General features: G+C 38.0%; 1 protein-coding gene across 14 annotated transcripts in view; it reads left to right on the top strand.

The window, feature by feature from the left end:
• The first annotated feature begins 1,330 nt into the window (after nucleotides 1-1,330).
• BTBD10 (BTB domain containing 10) overlaps nucleotides 1,331-17,821 on the top strand; it is a 71,032-nt gene continuing 54,541 nt past the window's right edge. For 2 of the 14 annotated variants that reach the window (XM_032641299.1, XM_032641308.1), the window contains exon 1: nucleotides 1,337-1,496. Coding sequence is in view for 2 of the 14 variants with exons in the window: in XM_032641294.1 (XP_032497185.1) it covers nucleotides 1,946-2,067 (122 nt within the window). In the remaining 12 variants the exon portion in view is untranslated. Of the gene's footprint in view, nucleotides 2,068-17,821 lie in introns of all 14 variants that reach the window. The other 12 variants (XM_032641300.1, XM_032641303.1, XM_032641294.1 and 9 more) reach the window with 12 other exon arrangements.

Below are 17,821 nucleotides of genomic sequence, written 5' to 3'. Positions count from 1 at the left end.
CTTAGGTCTCTCATATGTAGTGTCCTTAGGTGAGGACGAGGATGTTCACTATCCTCTACTGTGCAGCTCAACTGCTCATCTCCTTAGCATAAACACTGGTTTGAAAAACATTTTGGTTAGCACATGTAGAAGCCAGGGAGTTTTCTCTTCCCAACTCAACAGTGATTAAAAGCTTTTCAGGACTTCCCTGGTGACGCAGTGGTTGAGAATCCGCCTGACGGTGCAGGGGACGCGGGCTCGAGCCCTGGTCGGGGAGGATCCCGCATGCCACTGAGCCCGTGCGCCACAACTACTGAGCCTGCGCTCTAGAGCCCATTTAAAAAGAAAGAAAGAAAAAAAGCCTTTCAGTAAAGTTCTTTCTGGCAAAATCTGTTTTCATAGCAAATTACTCAAACCAGGTCCTCTTCCTTTACGCTTCCTCTGCTTGCAGCGCTCCTACCACTCTTCTCAAAACTGGGGGACTCTTACTTATCCTTCAAAATTCAGCTCAAATGTCACTCCCTGGTGGAAGCATCCTCAACATGGCAGACCGAGCCGGTTCCTCCCTCTCAGCTCACAGCTCGGCCTTTACCACAGTGTAACAGGATTATCTGTTTTCGGGTGGGTCTCGCCCCCAGGGTGTGAGCTTCGAGGTTGGGGACTGTGTCTTTCATTTTTCTGTTTGTGTAGTCCAGCATGTGACACACAGTAGGTTCAGTAAAGTTGAGTGACCGAAACTCTATTACCGGCACCTTCTGCCACAAGAAGCAATAATATCCCATCCAGGTTACTGTCGACGTTCCACAGGAGCCCAGCTGCAAGAGCTCCAGATGGCACACCGGTTCCCGCCAACCCAGCGTTTAAAAACAAACAGCTGCGGACGCTAGGAAATAGAAGGTGGCCCTCACTAGGACCGCCTTTCCTCAACCCAGGCGGGTTAATACCCGCCAGCTGAGCCGCCAAAGGCGAGTTTGGAGTTCGCTCAGTTGAGGGAAACACTTTCCTTGAGTAAACTCAGCGTCCTTGAGGTATTCTCCAACTCTGGGCTGGAGACGCTGTCCGCTTTTTCCTAACGGTGACAGGAAATCAAGGAAAAACGTGGGATTCAAAGATTTGGGGGGTAACTCTGCTCGCAGCCACTCAGATTCGAAGCTCGCGGTTGATCCCGAGCTGACGTCTGTGAGGACCCGCGCCTTACACTCTGCGTCGCCTGCCCCCAGGCTCAACGCCCACCCCATGCAGCCACTCCCTCAACCGCCCGCCTTCTTCGCGCCCCGCCCAACTCCTGAGCGGCGAGCCACCAGTCTCGCGAGAACTCAGCTAATCTCGCCTTTTTGAACAGCGGGATCTCGCGAGAAGCAGTTTAGGAGCCGGCCTGTAACCTGCTGGGGCGGCTGTTCTAGTCGCAGCTGCCGCAGCGCCCGCTGTCTCAGACACCTCCGGACGGATCCAGTTGTGGGGGAAGCGGAGGTGTCGCTGGCCCCGGCCTGTGCCTGGACACTCAAGGGGGACTACAGGTTCGAGGGTGACTGGACTCAGCTGGAGAACTCGGTGGGGGCGGCGCTGGAGGCTGGGCTTTGGTGGGGACGGAGGGCGAGTTTGGGCTTGAGAGCCGGACTCCTCTGGTGGTGGTCTGGACGTCCCGGACCCTGCTAGGGGACCGTGGGTGAGGTTCTGTGCTCTGGCCGCTGGCGCCCAGTTCGGAGAGGCAGGGAAGGGAGTTGGGTTTCGGGGGTGCTGTTTTTGGGTTGGGAGTCCTGAGGCCTTTCCCCGGAGATGAAGGCGATACCCTTAACCCTCTTTAACAGGGCAGAGGAACAGTTGTGCGCCGCCCTTTTTCTGTCATCCTGGGTTAACGCCGCGAGGTCCTGAGGAGGGTGCATCACAGTAGGAGCTAAGGTGGCCCGAGTCTCGCTTTGGGTGAAGAGTGAGACCCCAATAAGGTGTTAAGTGGTTTTATGCTGTAATGGTATCACGTGCGGTAACGCTTTGTTTTCCCCAAACTTGCACAGAAAAGCTGCTTATTTATTTCTTTTTCAGATTCAAGTCTCCTAACACCCTTTATCCTCGAGAATGGGGTGCAGGGAGGTGAGACATCACTTAGTAATTTGTTAGTGTGGGTGCAATGTGACCATCACTGGGCTTCACAGATTTCCTACTAATCTTTCTCCTCGGTATTTTGAGTTCATAAGTTACTAGTCCAGACATGCTAAAGATAGAGCATCACTTGCTTGTCGCTTTATGCACTTAGCATATAAAATTTACTTAAATGTTTTTTAATCTTTAAGAGTCTTCATGCTTTTTATTTAAATTAACAATATCGGAGAAAAATCACAGTATATTGATTTTCTTTGCACAACTGGGTACACCCCCCCTCTACGATTTGATCAAGACTTTAGAGAGGGAGTTACAGATAAATTTTGAATGAAATAGATTGTAGAAATTGGTATGAGATATAATAAGGAGTGCAACTATACCGGCCAAAAAAGTTTCTGTACTGGAGAGCCCGTCCAGGACTGAAGCCCAAGCCTTGAAAATGAGGACTCTAGTTGTCATTAGAATACAAAGTGGAAAGCAGTAGAAAATACTTGGGGGAGGATTTGATGGTGGATAAAGACTGTTAAAAAAGTGTGTGAGGAGAATTATTTTTGAAGGTGTAAATGTGTTTCATAAATTTCCTAACATTTCTCAGAGTTTATGACCTAACTGCTATTGTTACACATAAAAAAGTGGGAAGGAAGGTTCTGAAGCATGGAGTATGGCAAGGAACCATGGAGTCAGGAAAGCTTTCAGTGTCTTGACAATGTTTTTGAGATTTCACCTTTTTTTTTCTCCCAAAAAAACTTTCAGATGGGCTTTTTACATTCTGTATGTCACCCTTCCATCAATCTGAATTTTTTTCTTTCTCAACCTTTCTTCTAAGCCTTGTGAAAATTTTTTATTATTAACCATGAAGTTACAAACCAGTATGTCCTGCTTTATGGCTTTTTACATTAGGTGGCTTAGTGAAGTGTTGAAGTGATCAGGAAAATATTATGCACCTTTCAAAGGAATAGGTTATGAATAGCAAACTCACATGCCTCCAGATACTACACATATGAAAATAAAAATGAGTGAAATACACTAAAGAGTTTATGCCTCATCTAAGAGGGATATCCAGTTCTCACGTTCACCTGATCAGTGCCATAATGAATATGGGCCCAGTCTTCAGCCTTCTCAAGAGAACACAGGAAATCTAAATTTTTGCTTGCAGGTCTCCTGACTTTTAAAAATATTGACAGCTACTTGAAACAGTTAAAAATAACTTCATGTGGCCCAAGCAAACCCAAACCTGTCAGTAGTTGTATCCTGCTCTCCAGGTTTGGACCTGTGTTATGAGTGAGAATTAATAAATTTTACAACTGAAAAAAAAAAGATTTAAAGTAAGTATGCCAATTAGTTTGGAATTTCAAACCTAGGAGTACTTGGGGGAAAATGTCAACTCTTAATTGAAAACAGGTGAGTTTAATAGCCAAGTTTAATAGCCTTTAAATATGGTAGGGCAGATTGAACTGATACTTAGTAATATTTTAACTGGAAATAACTGAGAAAAACCCTCTCAGTATATATGGTTTAGTAACTGAGGGTTCTGAGCAAAGCAAAGGTATCTTGTAAGGGAATTGATTTATTGAGAAGCCCTTTATTGTATTTGCGATTAATATGTAAAATAAATCTAGGAGACCCTCTACTGACTCATCTATGGTTTTGAATGTTTACTGTTTGCTGTACCATCACACTTTGTCTTCCCAGTCGTTGACTTTTATTGGAAGCAATATTGATTCCTTGGATTTTATTCCGTGGCCGATGGCGTAGGGGGGAGGGGCATCGTGAGGGGAAGAAATGGGAAGGGGAAAGTGAGGTGAAGCAAGCACTCATGTGCTTCTCTTTTACATTGTGCATTACAAGATTGATTTGAGTTAGCTAGTTTTTCTTGTAAGAAGAATAGGTACTTTGATTGATTAAACACAGTGCCTTATATATAGGAGAGCTTAATGATATTTGTGGAATTGAGCCCCTTGGATTAAACCACATTTATCCATTAGTGGGAAGTACTTTAATCACATAATCTGATTCATTCTTATTTGGGCTGCGGGGAATGGGGGTTTAGAGGTCAGTCCTAGGAAAGAAGTGAATCTTAGGCTTATAGAGGGCAAGGTGAAGGTCTTCGATGGCAGTAAGGGTGAGAAAGGAGGCTAGGTGAGGGAGAGAGTTTGAAAAAGGAAGATAGAAATGGTCAAGTACCACTTAGTCTACCGTGCAGTTTTACAAAGAGCTCTGCTTTTTACAACTAAATTTATCATAACTTATGCAAAGACTACATAGAATATTGTTTTTTTTAATAGATCTTCATTGGAGTATAATTGCTTCACAATACTGTGTTAGTTTCTGTTGTACAGCAAAGCGAATCAGCCACATGCATACACATGTCCCCATATCCCCTCCCTCTTGAGCCTTCCTCCCATCCTTCCTATCCCACCCCTAGGTCATGGCAAAGCACCGAGCCCATCTCCCTGTGCTATGCTGCTGCTTCCCACCAGCCAGCTATTTTACATTCGGTAGTGTATATATGTCGTTGCTACTCTCACTTCGCCTCAGCTTCCCCCTCCCACCCCATGTCCTCAAGTCCATCCTCTATGATCCTCTATGTCTACCTCTTTATTCCTACCCTGCAACTAAGTTCATCAGTACCTTTTTTTTTTCCTAGATTCCATATATATGTGTTAGCATACGGTATTTGTTTTTCTCTTTCTGACTTCACTGTATGGCAGACTCTAGGTCTGTCCACCTCACTATAAATAACTCAGTTTCATTCCTTTTTATGGCTGAGTAACATTCCATTGTATATATGCGCCACATCTTTATCCATTCATCTGTTGACCCACCTCCTAGAGTAACGAAATAGAATATTGGTTTTTAATCAGGACTACTTTGGGAGTTTGCAGACTTAGTTTTCTTTCTTTTAGCCCAGTCTTTACTTAGGTCAAGTTAGTCTAATACCTCTTCACCCAATCCTTGCCTCTCTCTGGTGTGGGAAGTGAAACAGGAGAAGATGTGTATTCTGTGAGGTGTTCCTCTTTGAGAGTTTAAAAAACATCCTGAAGAATCTGTTACGTATTTTTGGAGATTATGTTTGTTGAAGGAAGAACCATCATTTTCCTCTCCCCATGTTTCTACATAACTTGTAAAGTAAGGAAGTTCTCTTGGAAGTAGCTTTTCCCCTTTCAACTCCTAGGGTGAGATGTCCTCTTAAGGAAGGATTAGGTGAGGACTGGAGAAGGAATTGAATATGCTTTTGCTCAGTGACATCTGGTTCTGTTTTTAGAGCTCTCAATTCTTAGGACATAACATTCTCTACTCCCCTGTAGGGTGGATTTATCTGAGCAGCCTGGACCCTATGAGGGAGAAGAAAATGAAACGTATACAGTTCTAAGTTTAATTTACAATTGAAGTTAATAGGTAGCTTTTTTGGCCACTGATTTCAGCTATAATTTTACCTTTGTCTGACTCCTTTGTTTCTTTGTTGGTTATAAACCCACAGTAAGGGAGAAGGATGCCCACTAATGGAAGAAGAACTATTTTGAAATCTTGTCTCCTCTTGGATAGAATGTTTATTAGGGTTTAAGCTAATGTTGCATTTCCCTACTAATGGCTTGCTCTGGTTTACTTTGGCATCTTGAAACTGAGAACTGCCTTGTTAAGCAGGTAGCAATCTAGAGCTTAGAGATGGAAGGTAAGCAATCAGAATTCAAAGAGATGCTCTTTGGGAGAGGATTAAGAGGTTGGTAAATGTTCGATGTAGGCAGTGAGAATACAATGAGCTAAAATACTTGAAATAGTAGAAACTTGACATTAAAGAGGAAAGATTTTATGTGGAATATGTGACCTTATGTCACAGAAGATTTCTGAAGATTTGTAAAATGTTAAAAGGTATCTATGCCAATAAAAGCATCTTTTTAAATCCTAATTAATAGTTTAATTATATTTTTCTGTTTAAAAATGTAAGATATCTGATTACATGGTACCTATTTTTATCTTTGTAGTTGAAATGAATGGTCTGTTAGTACTTTTGGTCATGAACTGAAATTAACATTTGTTATTTGGTTGAGGGTGAGAGTCTGTCATAGTGAAGTAATAATTGAAGTACTTGATTAGAAGCTATGAATAACACTTTTCTAAGGTCATTTAACATTGTAATCATACTTTTCTTTTCATTGTAATCATACTTGGAATACCTTATTTGGGATCACTTAGATCTGTGTTTAAAGCCGACTGTTAGCTCTATGACATAAGTTACTTTACTCTGAGCTGTTGTTGGCTCACATGAAAAATGGAGATAGAACACAATTGTCAGGAGTTTAAGAATGAAATTAAATAAAATATACACAAGTGCTATGTAAATAGTAAAGTGAATATAACTTGTTAGCACTTTGTACTGTGTTTATGCTCAGAAAATAGCATACTGTCTGGTGATCTTAAGACACATCAGTGGAATTTACATTTACATCTAGCTGTCTCATTTGTAGGGAACAAATTCAAATGGCTATTTGCAGCCTTGACAATATGACTCTTCCACTGGAAATTACAGAAGTTTTTTTTTCTTTTTCTTTATTCTAGTCCACAATGAACAGTAGGAATCTCTTTCTTGCTTTTCATGTTGGCATTGACTATCCATTGACATATCTGGTATTCTAAGTAATCTTTTAAAAATTGAAATATAGTTGATGTACAATATTATGTTAATTTCAGGTATACTACATAGTGATTTGACATTTGCATATATTGTGAAATGACAGTAAGTCCATTAGCTTTCTGTCCTGATAAAACTTACTGTATAATAGTACTGACCATATCCTTATGCTGTATATTACGTCCCTGTGGCGTGTTTCGTAACTGGAGGATTGTACCTCTTAATCCCGTTCACCTATTTCAACCCCCCACCTGTCTCCCCTCTGGATACCACCTGTTTGTTCTCTGTATCTGTGAGTCTGTTTTCATTTTGTTTTGTTTTTTAGATTCCACATATAAGTGAGATCATATGGTATTTGACTTATTTCATTATAGTATAATACCCTCTAGATCCATCTATGTTGTTGCAAATGGCAAGGCTTCTTTTTTTTAATGGCTGAAAAATATTCCGCTGTATTTATATACCCCATCTTCTTTATCCATTCGTCTATTGATGGGCACTTAGGTTGCTTCCATACCTTGGCTCTTGTAAATAATGCTTCATTGAACATAGGGTGCACATATTTTTTCAAATTGGTGTTTTTGTCTTCAGGTAAATACCCAGAAGTTAAATTGCTGGATCATATGGCAGTTCTATTTTTAATTTTTTGAGAAACCTCTATACTGTTTTTCCTTCTGGCTGTACCAGTTTACATTTCCACCAGCTATGCACGAGGGTTCCCTTTTCTCCATCCTTGCCAATACTTGTTATTCATTGTTTTGTTGATGATAGCCATTCTGACAGGTGTGAGGTGGTATCTCATTGTGGTTTTAATATGATTAGTGATCTTTTCATGTGTCTGTTGGCCAGCTGTATGTCTTCTTTGGGAAGATGTCTAGGTCCTCTGCCTATTTTTTAATTGGGTGGTTTGTTTTTTTGATGTTGAGTTGTATGAATTCTTTGTGTATTTTGAATATTAACCCATTGTTAGATATGTTGTTTGCAGATATCTTCTCCCATTCAGTAGGCAGCCTTTTCAGTTTGTTGATAGTTTCGTTTGCTGTACAAAAGCTTTTTAGTTTGATGTAATCATATTTGTTTATTTTTCTTTAGTTTCTGTTGCCTGAGGAGACAGATCCAAGAAAATATTGCTAAGACTTATGTCAGAGAGCTTACTGCCTATGTTTTCTTATAGGAGTTTTATAGTTTCAGGTCTTACATTTAAGTCTTTATTCCATTTTGAGTTTGTTTCGGTATATGCTATGAGAAATTAGTACACTTTGATTGTCTGTATGTAGCTGTCCTGTTCTCCCAACACCATTTATTGAAGAGGCTGTCTTTTACTCATTGTATATTCTTGCCTCATTTGTTGTAGATTAATTGACCATTTAAGTGTGAGTCCATTTCTGGGTCCTGTATTCTGTTTGTTGATCTGTGTGTCTGTTTTGATTTGTAGTGTAGTTTGAAATCAGGGTGCATGATATTCCAGCTTTGTTCTTCTTTCTCAAGATTGTTGGCTATTTGGGATCTTTTGTTTCCATACAAATTTTAGAATTATTAGTTCTAGTTCTGTGAAAAATACCATTGGTATTTTGATTTAGACTGCCTTGGGTTATATGGTCATTTTAACAATATTAATTCTTCTATGAGCATGGTAAATCTTTCCGTTTGTTTGCGTTGTCTTCAGTTTTCTTCAATGTCTTATAGTTTTCTGGGTCCAGGTCTCTTATCTCCTTAGATGTATTCTTAGTTATTTTATTCTATTTGATGCAGTTGTTAATGAGATTGTTTTCTTAATATCTTTTTCTGATAGTTTATTGTTAGTGTATAGAAGTGCACCAGATTTCTGTATACTGATTTTGTATCTTGCAACTTTACTGAATTTATTAGTTTAGCGGTTTTTAGTAATGTGTTTAGGATTTTCTATACTTAAAACATGTCACCTGTAAACTGGGACAGTTTTATTTCTTTCTTTCTAATTTGGATTCCTTTTAATTCTTTTTCTTGTCTGGTTGCTATGGCTAGGATTGCCAACACTATGTTGGGGCATCCTTGTCTTGTTCTGGATTTTAGACAAAGTGCTTTCAGCTTTTCACTGTTGAGTATGGTGTTGGCTGTGGTTTTGTAATATATGGCCTTTAATATGTTGAGATATGTTCCCTCTATACCCACTTTGTTGAGAGTTGTTATCATAAATGGATTTGAAATTTGTCACAGGCTTTTCTGCATCTATTGAGATGATAATATGATTTTTATTCTTCAGCTTGTTACTGTGGTTTATCACTTTTATTTGCGTTTATTGAAAAATCCTTGCATCCCTGGGATAAATCCCACTTGATCATGGTATATGGTCCTTTTTATGTATTGTTTTGTTTTTTTCTTTTTTTTTTTGGACTTGAGAGAGCTTTTTAATGGAGCTTTTTATTAATTAATTTATTTTTGCTGGGTTGGGTCTTCGTTTCTGTGCGAGGGCTTTCTTTAGTCGTGGCAAGCGGGGGGCCACTCTTCATCACGGTGCGCAGGCCTCTCACTATCGCGGCCTTTCTTGTTGCGGAGCACAGGCTCCAGACGCGCAGGCTCAGTAGGTGTGGCTCACGGGCCCAGCCGCTCCGCGGCATGTGGGATCTTCCCGGACCGGGGCACGAACCCGTGTCCCCTGCATCGGCAGGCGGACTCTCAACCACTGCGCCACCAGGGAAGCCCTCTTTTTATGTATTGCTGAATTCAGTTTGCTCATGTTTTGTTGAGGATTTTTGCATCTGTGTTCATCAGAGATGCTGGCATGTAATTTACTTTGTGGTATCTTTGCATGGTTTTGGTATCAGGGTGATACTGGCCTTGTATAATGAGTTAAGAAGTATTCCTCCCTCTTCAATTTTTTTTGTAATAGTTTAGGAAGGATGAGTGTTAACTCTTCTTTAAATGTTTTGTAGAATCCACCTGTAAAGCTGTCTGGTCCTGGACTTTTGTTTGTTGGGAGTTTTTGTTTTTTTAAATTGATTCAGTTTCATTACTGGTAATTGGTCTGTTCATATTTTTTTATTTCTTCCTGATTCATTTTTGGGAGATTTTTATGTTTCTAGGAATTTATCCATTTCTTCTAGATTGTCCATTTTATTGGCATATATTTGTTCTTAGTAATCTCTTACAATCCTTAGTGTTTCTGTGGTGTCGTTTCTGATTTTATTTCTTTCATTTCTGATTTTATTTATTTGGGCCCTCGCTTTCTTGATGAGTCTGGTTAAAAATTTATCAGTTTTGTTTATCTTTTCAAAGAACTCGTAATTTCATTGGTGTTTACTTTTTTAAAATTTTTAATTTTTTTAGTCTATTTCATTTACTTCTGCTCTGATATTTATGATTTCTTTCCTTCTAATTTCGTGTTTGTTTGTTCTGCTTTTTCTAGTTCCTTTAGGTGTAAGTTTAGGTTTTTTTATTTGAGAGTTTTCTTGTTTCCTGAGGTAGGCTTGTATCACTACAAGCTTCTTTCATAGAACTGCTTTTGATGTGTCCCAGAGATGTGGATGGATTGTTGTATTTCCATTTTCATTTGTTTCCAGGTATTTTTTGATTTTCTCAGTAAACCATTGGTTGTTTAGTAGCATGTTTTTTTAGCCTTCCCATATTTGTGTCTTTTGTAGTCTTTTTCTTGTAGTTTGTTTCTAGTCTCATACTGTTTCCAGAAAAGATACTTAATATAATTTCAGTATTCTTAAATTTATTGAGGCTTGTTCTGTGGCCTAGCTTCTGATATGTCCATTTGTGCTAAAAAGAATGTGTATTCTGCTGGTTTTGGATGAAATGTTCTATACATAGATATCTATTAAATCCATCTGGTCTAAAGTGTTATTTAAGGCCAATGTTTCCTTATTGATTTTCTGTCTGGATGATCTGTCCATTGATGTAAGTGAGGTGTGAAAGTTTGCTACTGTTATTGTGTTAGTGTCAGTTTCTCTGTTTATGTTTATTAATATTTCTTTTATGTATTTAGGTGCTCCTATGTTGGGTGCATATATATTTACAATTGTTATATCCTCTTGTTGGCTTGATCTGTTTATCATTACATAACGTCCTTCTTTTACTCTTGTTACAGTCTTTGTTTTAAAGTCTATTTTGTCTGATATAAGTATTGATACTCCAGCTTTCTTTTCCTTGCCACTTGCATGGAATACCTTTTTCCATCCCCTCAATATCAGTCTGCATATAACTTTAAATCTGAAGTGAGTCTCTTGTAGGAAGCATATATATGGTTTTTTCTTTTTTTTAAAAAATCTGTTCAGCCACTGTCTTTTGATTGGAGCCTTTAGTCCATTTACGTTAATTACTGATAGGTATATACTTTTTCCATTTTTAATTCTTTGCTGGTTGCTTTTGTAGTTCTTTGTAGTTCTTCTCTTCTTTTGCTTTCTTCCCTTGTGATTTGATGACTGTCTTTAGTGTTATGTTTGAATTTTATTTTTTTTGTGTGTGTATGTATCTATTATAGGTTTGTGGTTATGAGGTTAACAAATAGCTATATGCACGTGTGTGTGCACACACACACGTATGCGATTGTTTTAAGTTGATAGATCCCTTAATTTTGAACAGATTCTAACCACCCTAAATTTTTACCCCTTGCACATTTAATATTTTTCACATCATGTTTAAAATCTTTTTGTTGTTGTGTCTTATTATGGATATATATTATTACTTTTGTCTTTAGCCTTCCTATTAGCTTTATAATGGTTGATCTATTACCTTTACTGTATGTTTGCCTCTACAAGTGATATTTTTCCTTTCATAATTTTCATATTTCTAGTGGTGGCCTTTCTGTTTAGAGAAGTTCTTTCAACATTTCTTGTAAAGCTGGTTTAGTGATGCTGACCTCATTTAGGTTTTGCTGGTCTGTAAAAGTCTGTTTCTGCTTCAAATCTGAGTGATAACCTTGCTGGATAGAGTATTCTTGGTTCTAGGTTTTTTTCTTTCATCACTTTGAATATATCAGGCCAGTCACTTCTGGCCTGCAGCTTCTTCTGAAAAGCTGATAGTCATTTCGGAGTTCCTTGTATGTAACTAGTTGGCTTTTCTTTCACTGCCTTTAAGATTCTCTATCTTTAACTTTTGCCATTTTAATTATAATTTGTTTTGGTGTGGACATCTTTGGGTTCATCTTGTTTGGGACTTTCTGTGCTTCCTGAACCTGAATGTCTTTTCCTTTCCTAGGTTAGGGAAATTTTCAGCTGTTATGTATTCAAGTAAGTTCTCTGCCCCCTGTCTCTCCCTCTTCTTCTGGGACCCCTATAATGTTAGTATGCTTTATGTTGTCCCAGAGGTCTCTTAAACTAAGCTTATTTTTTTTTTTTTTTTTTTTTTAAATTAGCTTCTGTATTTTTATTTATTTATTTATTTATTTTTGCGGTACGCGGGCCTCTCACTGTTGTGGCCTCTTCCGTTGCGGAGCACAGGCTCCGGACGCCCAGGCTCAGCGGCCATGGCTCACCGGCCCAGCCGCTCCGCGACACGTGGGATCCTCCTGGACCGGGGCACGAACCCGCGTCCCCTGCATCGGCAGGCGGACTCCTAACCACTGCGCCACCAGGGAAGCCCCAAACTAAGCTTATTTTTAAAAATTCTCTTTTGTTTTTTTCTCTTCAGCATGGTTGATTTCCAGTACTGTCTTCCAGATTGCTGATCTGTTTTGCTGTATGATCTAATGTACTGTTGATTTCTTGTAGTGTATTTTTTATTTCACTTTATTGTATCTGTTTGGTCCTTCTTTGTATTTTCCAGCTATCTGTTTGGTTCTTCTTTGTATTTTCCAGCTATTTCCAGCTTCTCACCATGTTCATTCATTCTTCTCCTGAGTTTGTTGAGTATCTTTATGATCACTACCTACCTTGAACTCTTTATCAGGTAGATTGTTTGTCTTCACTTCATTTAGTTCTTTTTCTGAGGCTATACGTCTTGTTCACTCATTTGGAATATATTCCTCTATCTCCTCATTTGGCCAAATCGCTGTATTTCTTTCAGTGTATTAGGTAGGCTGCTTATGTGTCCTGATCTTGAAGTGGCCTCATGTAGGAGATGTCCTATGGGGCCCAGCAGCACACTGCACTCTGGTCACCAGAGCTCTATGCTCTAGAGGTGCCTCTTATGTAGGCTGCATGAACCTTTATGTTGTGCTGGGGCTGAGTACTGTGATTGTGCTGGTAGGCAGGGCTGTCCGCTGTCCAGTTGGCTGTGCCTTATGTGGTGGCTGCAAGCCTCCTGGAGGGCAGGGTAGGCTTCTTGTGTGGCTCTCTACAGGGTCTGGTGGGCACAGGGCTGGTGCTGGCTCATTGGTGGGTTGTGTTGGGTCCCTGGCACTAATCAGCTAGAGGGAGGATTCCAAAATGGAGCTTGTCTGTACTGGTGTTATCATGGTAGAACAAGCTCCACAAAATGGCTGTTGCCATCATTTCCTCCCCCAGGGGGTGTCCCATTTGCCTCCTACCTCTCTGGGAGGCTCTCCAAGATCAGCAGGTGGGTCTCGCCCAAGCTCCTTTCAAACTATTGCCTCTGGTCTGGGACTTGGGGCATGTTGAGATTATGTGTGCTCCCTTTAAGAGCAGAGTCTGTTTCCTAACACCGCTTCCCCACCTCCCATGCTCCCAAATATAAGCTCTCCTGTTTTCAAAGCTAGACATTCTGGGGGTTTGTTTCCTGGTGCACAACCCCTTGGACTGGGGAACCTGCTGTGGGGCTTGGACCCATTGCTCCTTGGGGAGGACCAGTTGTGATATTCCTCCCATTTGTGGGTTGCTGACTGAGTGATGTGGGTCCTCACAATACTGTGTCTCTGCCCCTCCTACCCCTCTCATGTGGTTCCTTTATATCTTTAGTTTTGGAAAATCTTTTCTGCTAATCTTCAGGTTGTTCTTATAGATAGTTGCTCTGTAAGTAGTTGTAATTTTGGTGTGTCCGTGGACAGAGATGAGTTCAGGGTCTTCCTACTATACCATCTTGGCCATCTCCTTTATTCTCTGTAATTTGAATTCCAGGTGGAACAGCAGAGAAAAGAGAATATATTGTAGAGAGAAATGGCATGAAATTTTAAAAACCGTCTATTGGGATACTGTTAACATCTCTAAAAATTTTTTATTTTTATTAATTTGGATTATTTTTCTTTAAGATCTTTGACTATCATTGCTGGTAGCAGATGAATAGAAAATTATCCTGAGTTTTCTATTTGTGGACTATGTTAAAAATAAATTTAAAAGCTCAGATACCTGAGGAAGTATCTCAGGGGCATAATTGTGCAACAAAATGTTTTTTTACCTTTTCTCATTCTTAGATGGTCATGCAAATAGTGCTGAATTATTTTAAAGGTAATTATTTCATTCAGGGCAGTTTGCTTTATACAATGCAGGATTGAATTTTATTTTTCTCACACCTTGAGAGCAAGCAATGCAGTCTGCTCTGTCCTTTTGGCTCCTAATTTGTTAATTTAGAATTTTCCTAAAGAAGTTCCTGTAAGATGGGTAACTGTGGGACACTATTATTTTCTTCTTGTTGAATATTCCAAATTGCCTGAGTTTCTCTTTTCAAAGAGAGAATATTTAGTTATTAAGAGACTAGTGAAGTTATAAAACTGTAATACTGGAAGTATTTTAAAATCATTAATACTCTAGTGTTTGGAAGAGATAACTAAACTGCAGATTAGGCCTCATTACCTGAGTTTGATAAAACTTATTTATTGTACCATATGAAGAAAACAGCAAAACTTCCATTTATACTTATTTTTTTAACTCAATCTCTTTTTCGTTTTCATTTTTTGTGTATGTGTAATATATACATAGTACTATTTATATACATGTATGTGCATTGTTTATATATATGTATGTGCAGCTACTCAAGTTAGTTGAATTGAAAACATTAAGAAAGGGAAAAAGTGTCATCTTTTAGAATGAGTGGTATGACATCTTTGATCATCTTTGCTTCCCTAGTGAATGATACTTTTTAACAGTAGCCTTGAATACTTGTTGGTTTTGAAATTGTTTTATGAGTACTTTGAAAAATTACTTATAAAAGTAGATTATTTGGAGTAATTTCTTTCTGAATATGAACATGCAATGTATTGCATGCAATTTGGGACAGTCACCAAAAAGCAAAGAAGAAAATGGCATCTTAATCCCATGACCCAATGATAATTGCTTCCAGTCATAAACACATGTATACACATACACGTGCATACACACACACAATTGGGATCATTCTGTATGTAATGACTTAAATTTTTTATTTTGAGAAATTAAAATAATAAATACATAACTAGATTTAAAAATGAACATTCCCTTCTTCCTCCCCTTCCCCCTTTTCCTCTCCTTCCCCTTCCTCTATAAATTCTTTGATAAACATATTTCTCAGGATAAAAATTTAAAAGTGGGATTCTTGTGTTAAAATGTGTGACACCCTCCAGGTTTTACAGTTTATATTCCCACAAGCCTGAGTAGCCTTTTCCCTTCTTCTTTAGCCATCACTGGTTATCATGAAAACAAACCAAGAAATCTTTGACAATTTGATCAGCTAAACATCTCAGATTTAACTTGGGTTTCTTATATTACTAGTGAGGTTGAACATTTCCTCTTTTCCCCTTTTTAGCAGCCAGTATTCTTTTTGTAAATTGCTAACTTAATGAACTCTGCGTGTTTTTCCATCACAGTGTTCAGATATTTTTAATATGGATTTATAAATATTCCTTATATTTAAGATTAAAATCTTATCTATTTGTTATATACATTTTTATAGCTTTTCATTTATCTTTTATAGTTTGAATTTTTATGTAGTCTAACCTAATGCTTTTTGAAAGTGGTCTGCAGTCCCAATTCTGATCCCTGATGAAATTTTCACTAGTCTTTGTTGCAAATGTGAGCATAAAGTGTCTGACTGCACGTTCCTGTTTCTCATATTTTTTTTCCTCTGATTTGAGGCTTAGAAATTCCTTCTTTATTCTGAGAGTCAGATAAATGTTCATTTATATTTTTTTCTTAATTCTTTATGGTTTTGTGTTCTACTTTTATTTTTTTTAATAATGTGGAATTTGGGAGAGATAATATTGTGAGAAAGGAAAGGATCTTCAGCCGAAATAGTTGATCAATATTTTAGAACCTCTCTATCTAACCTTGAATCTGTCATCTAGCTATCTGTCTCTTAGTGATTTGAAATGTGACCACTAGCACTTTTTATTTTCTGGGCATAGCGTTTTGATGGGTTGTGTATTAAACTTGAGAGACAGTATAGTATGGTGGAAGAAGCACTGAATTTGACTGTACAGATATGTATTTGAGTCCTAGTTTATTTATTAGCTATGTGACATAGGCAAATAACATAATCCCTTTAAGCCAGTTTCTCAGTTTTTAAAAAGAGATCACCTTTATATAATAGAGGATACCTCTTGTGCCTTGTAGGCTCGATATATGGATTAGCGTAGAAAATGTATATGAAAATCCACCTTATTATCCAAGGCTTCCTGAATTAGATACTAGCATCTAGCTCCTGTACCTCTATCCTGCTTGAAAAATCTCACTGCATATTTTGGTATAGTTCATTTAGTGCTGAGGCATATCTCATACCTACCACCAGTCTGGTAACCTTTCCAAAGGAGGATGGTTTGAGCTTATTGTTCAGGAACCCATTCTGATATGTATTGGTCATTGCTTATTATTCTATCATATATGGTAGTAACAGCCACATATGGCTATTCAGATTTAAGTGAATTAAAATAGAAAATTGAAAATTCATTTCATCAATTGTACATTTCAGGTGTTTTATAGCTACATGTAGCCAGTGGCTACTTCTTGGACAGTGCAGACGTATAGAACATTTCCATTATCAGACAAAGTTCTGTTGGGTAATACTTCAGTCTAGAACTTGAATCATACTTAGGGCCTTTTCTAGTCTATTGAATTGAGGGCAGGTAAACAAGCAAAAATCTGAAAGGAATGGAAGGTAATGGGATAATGAATGGGTCAAAATGCAACAGCATATTAAAAGTTATATGAAAAATATAATATAACTTATTAAAAAAGCCTCTCAGAGGGAAAAAGAAAACATTGTTTGAGTCTGACTTTGTTTAAAGGGTCATGGAGGAAAAAATAAAACATTGAGTCTAACTTTGTTTAAAGGGTGCTGGTTCTTAGGAGTTGAATGTAATCTCCTTTGATTTAGGCACTTCATCAGCTTATTGGAGATTTGCCTATATTAAATTTTACGTCAAGGTGATTTGCTTCAACTAAGATGTTTCCGGTTTTGAAGGCAATACTAGTTAGTCATAGAAGAAAAGGAAAAATAGGGACATAACGCATAGAAAATAAAACGTTAAGTTTTTTTAGAAAATTTAAAAAATCATATATGCCTTTTAGTGAGTTTTAAGAATTTAGCACTATAAACAGCATCTAGTTCATTATAATGCTAATTATGTAATGTAGTTATTTAGAAAATGCCTAAGATAGGGAAAGATTTTCAAACATTGATTGAGCTGTTTAAGGTGGGTGGGGGAATAAATGAAATGGTTCTTGAAGTGTTAATGTCTTAAACAAGAAATCAGCAAAATTTCAGTAGAAATTCTATAACAGTAATAAAATCAATGAACTCAGAGATTTTATCTCCAGGTCACCTCTGGAAGATCAAGGGCTGAATATGAGCTGACTTTGGAAGTCTTACATTTTGGTGGATTTGATAAGGAATTCCTTTAAATAGACAAAGTACCCTACTTTTAGTGGAAAATTCATGCAGTTTTATTAAATCTGTTTGTTAGTGTATCCCTAGCAGTTAGCAAAATGCCTGAAAAGGTACTAAGTACTCAATGAATAGATTTTGAATGAAAGCATAAGTCAATTGAATTTGATATCCTGGAACTAGTTACATAAAATCTAGTCAGATATAATCTAACTGATATAATCAGGATACAAAAATATCCTGAATAAAGTTCTCAGCTTTATTTACTTGCCTTATTTTAACTGCAGCAAATAAGAAAAATATAAGTCTTGACATTTGAAAGTGCTTCTATGAGATTTAGGCAGCTTTGAGGAATCTTTTGGGGAATATTAGGAGTCATTTGATAATATCTTTAAAAATGTTTCCAGGGGTATTTGTTATGTTCCCTCTTTTAACACCATT

The sequence above is a fragment of the Phocoena sinus genome, chromosome 8 (assembly GCF_008692025.1).
Source record: "Phocoena sinus isolate mPhoSin1 chromosome 8, mPhoSin1.pri, whole genome shotgun sequence".
Lineage (NCBI taxonomy): Eukaryota > Metazoa > Chordata > Mammalia > Artiodactyla > Phocoenidae > Phocoena > Phocoena sinus.
This window is presented reverse-complemented; position numbering and strand designations above follow the sequence as displayed.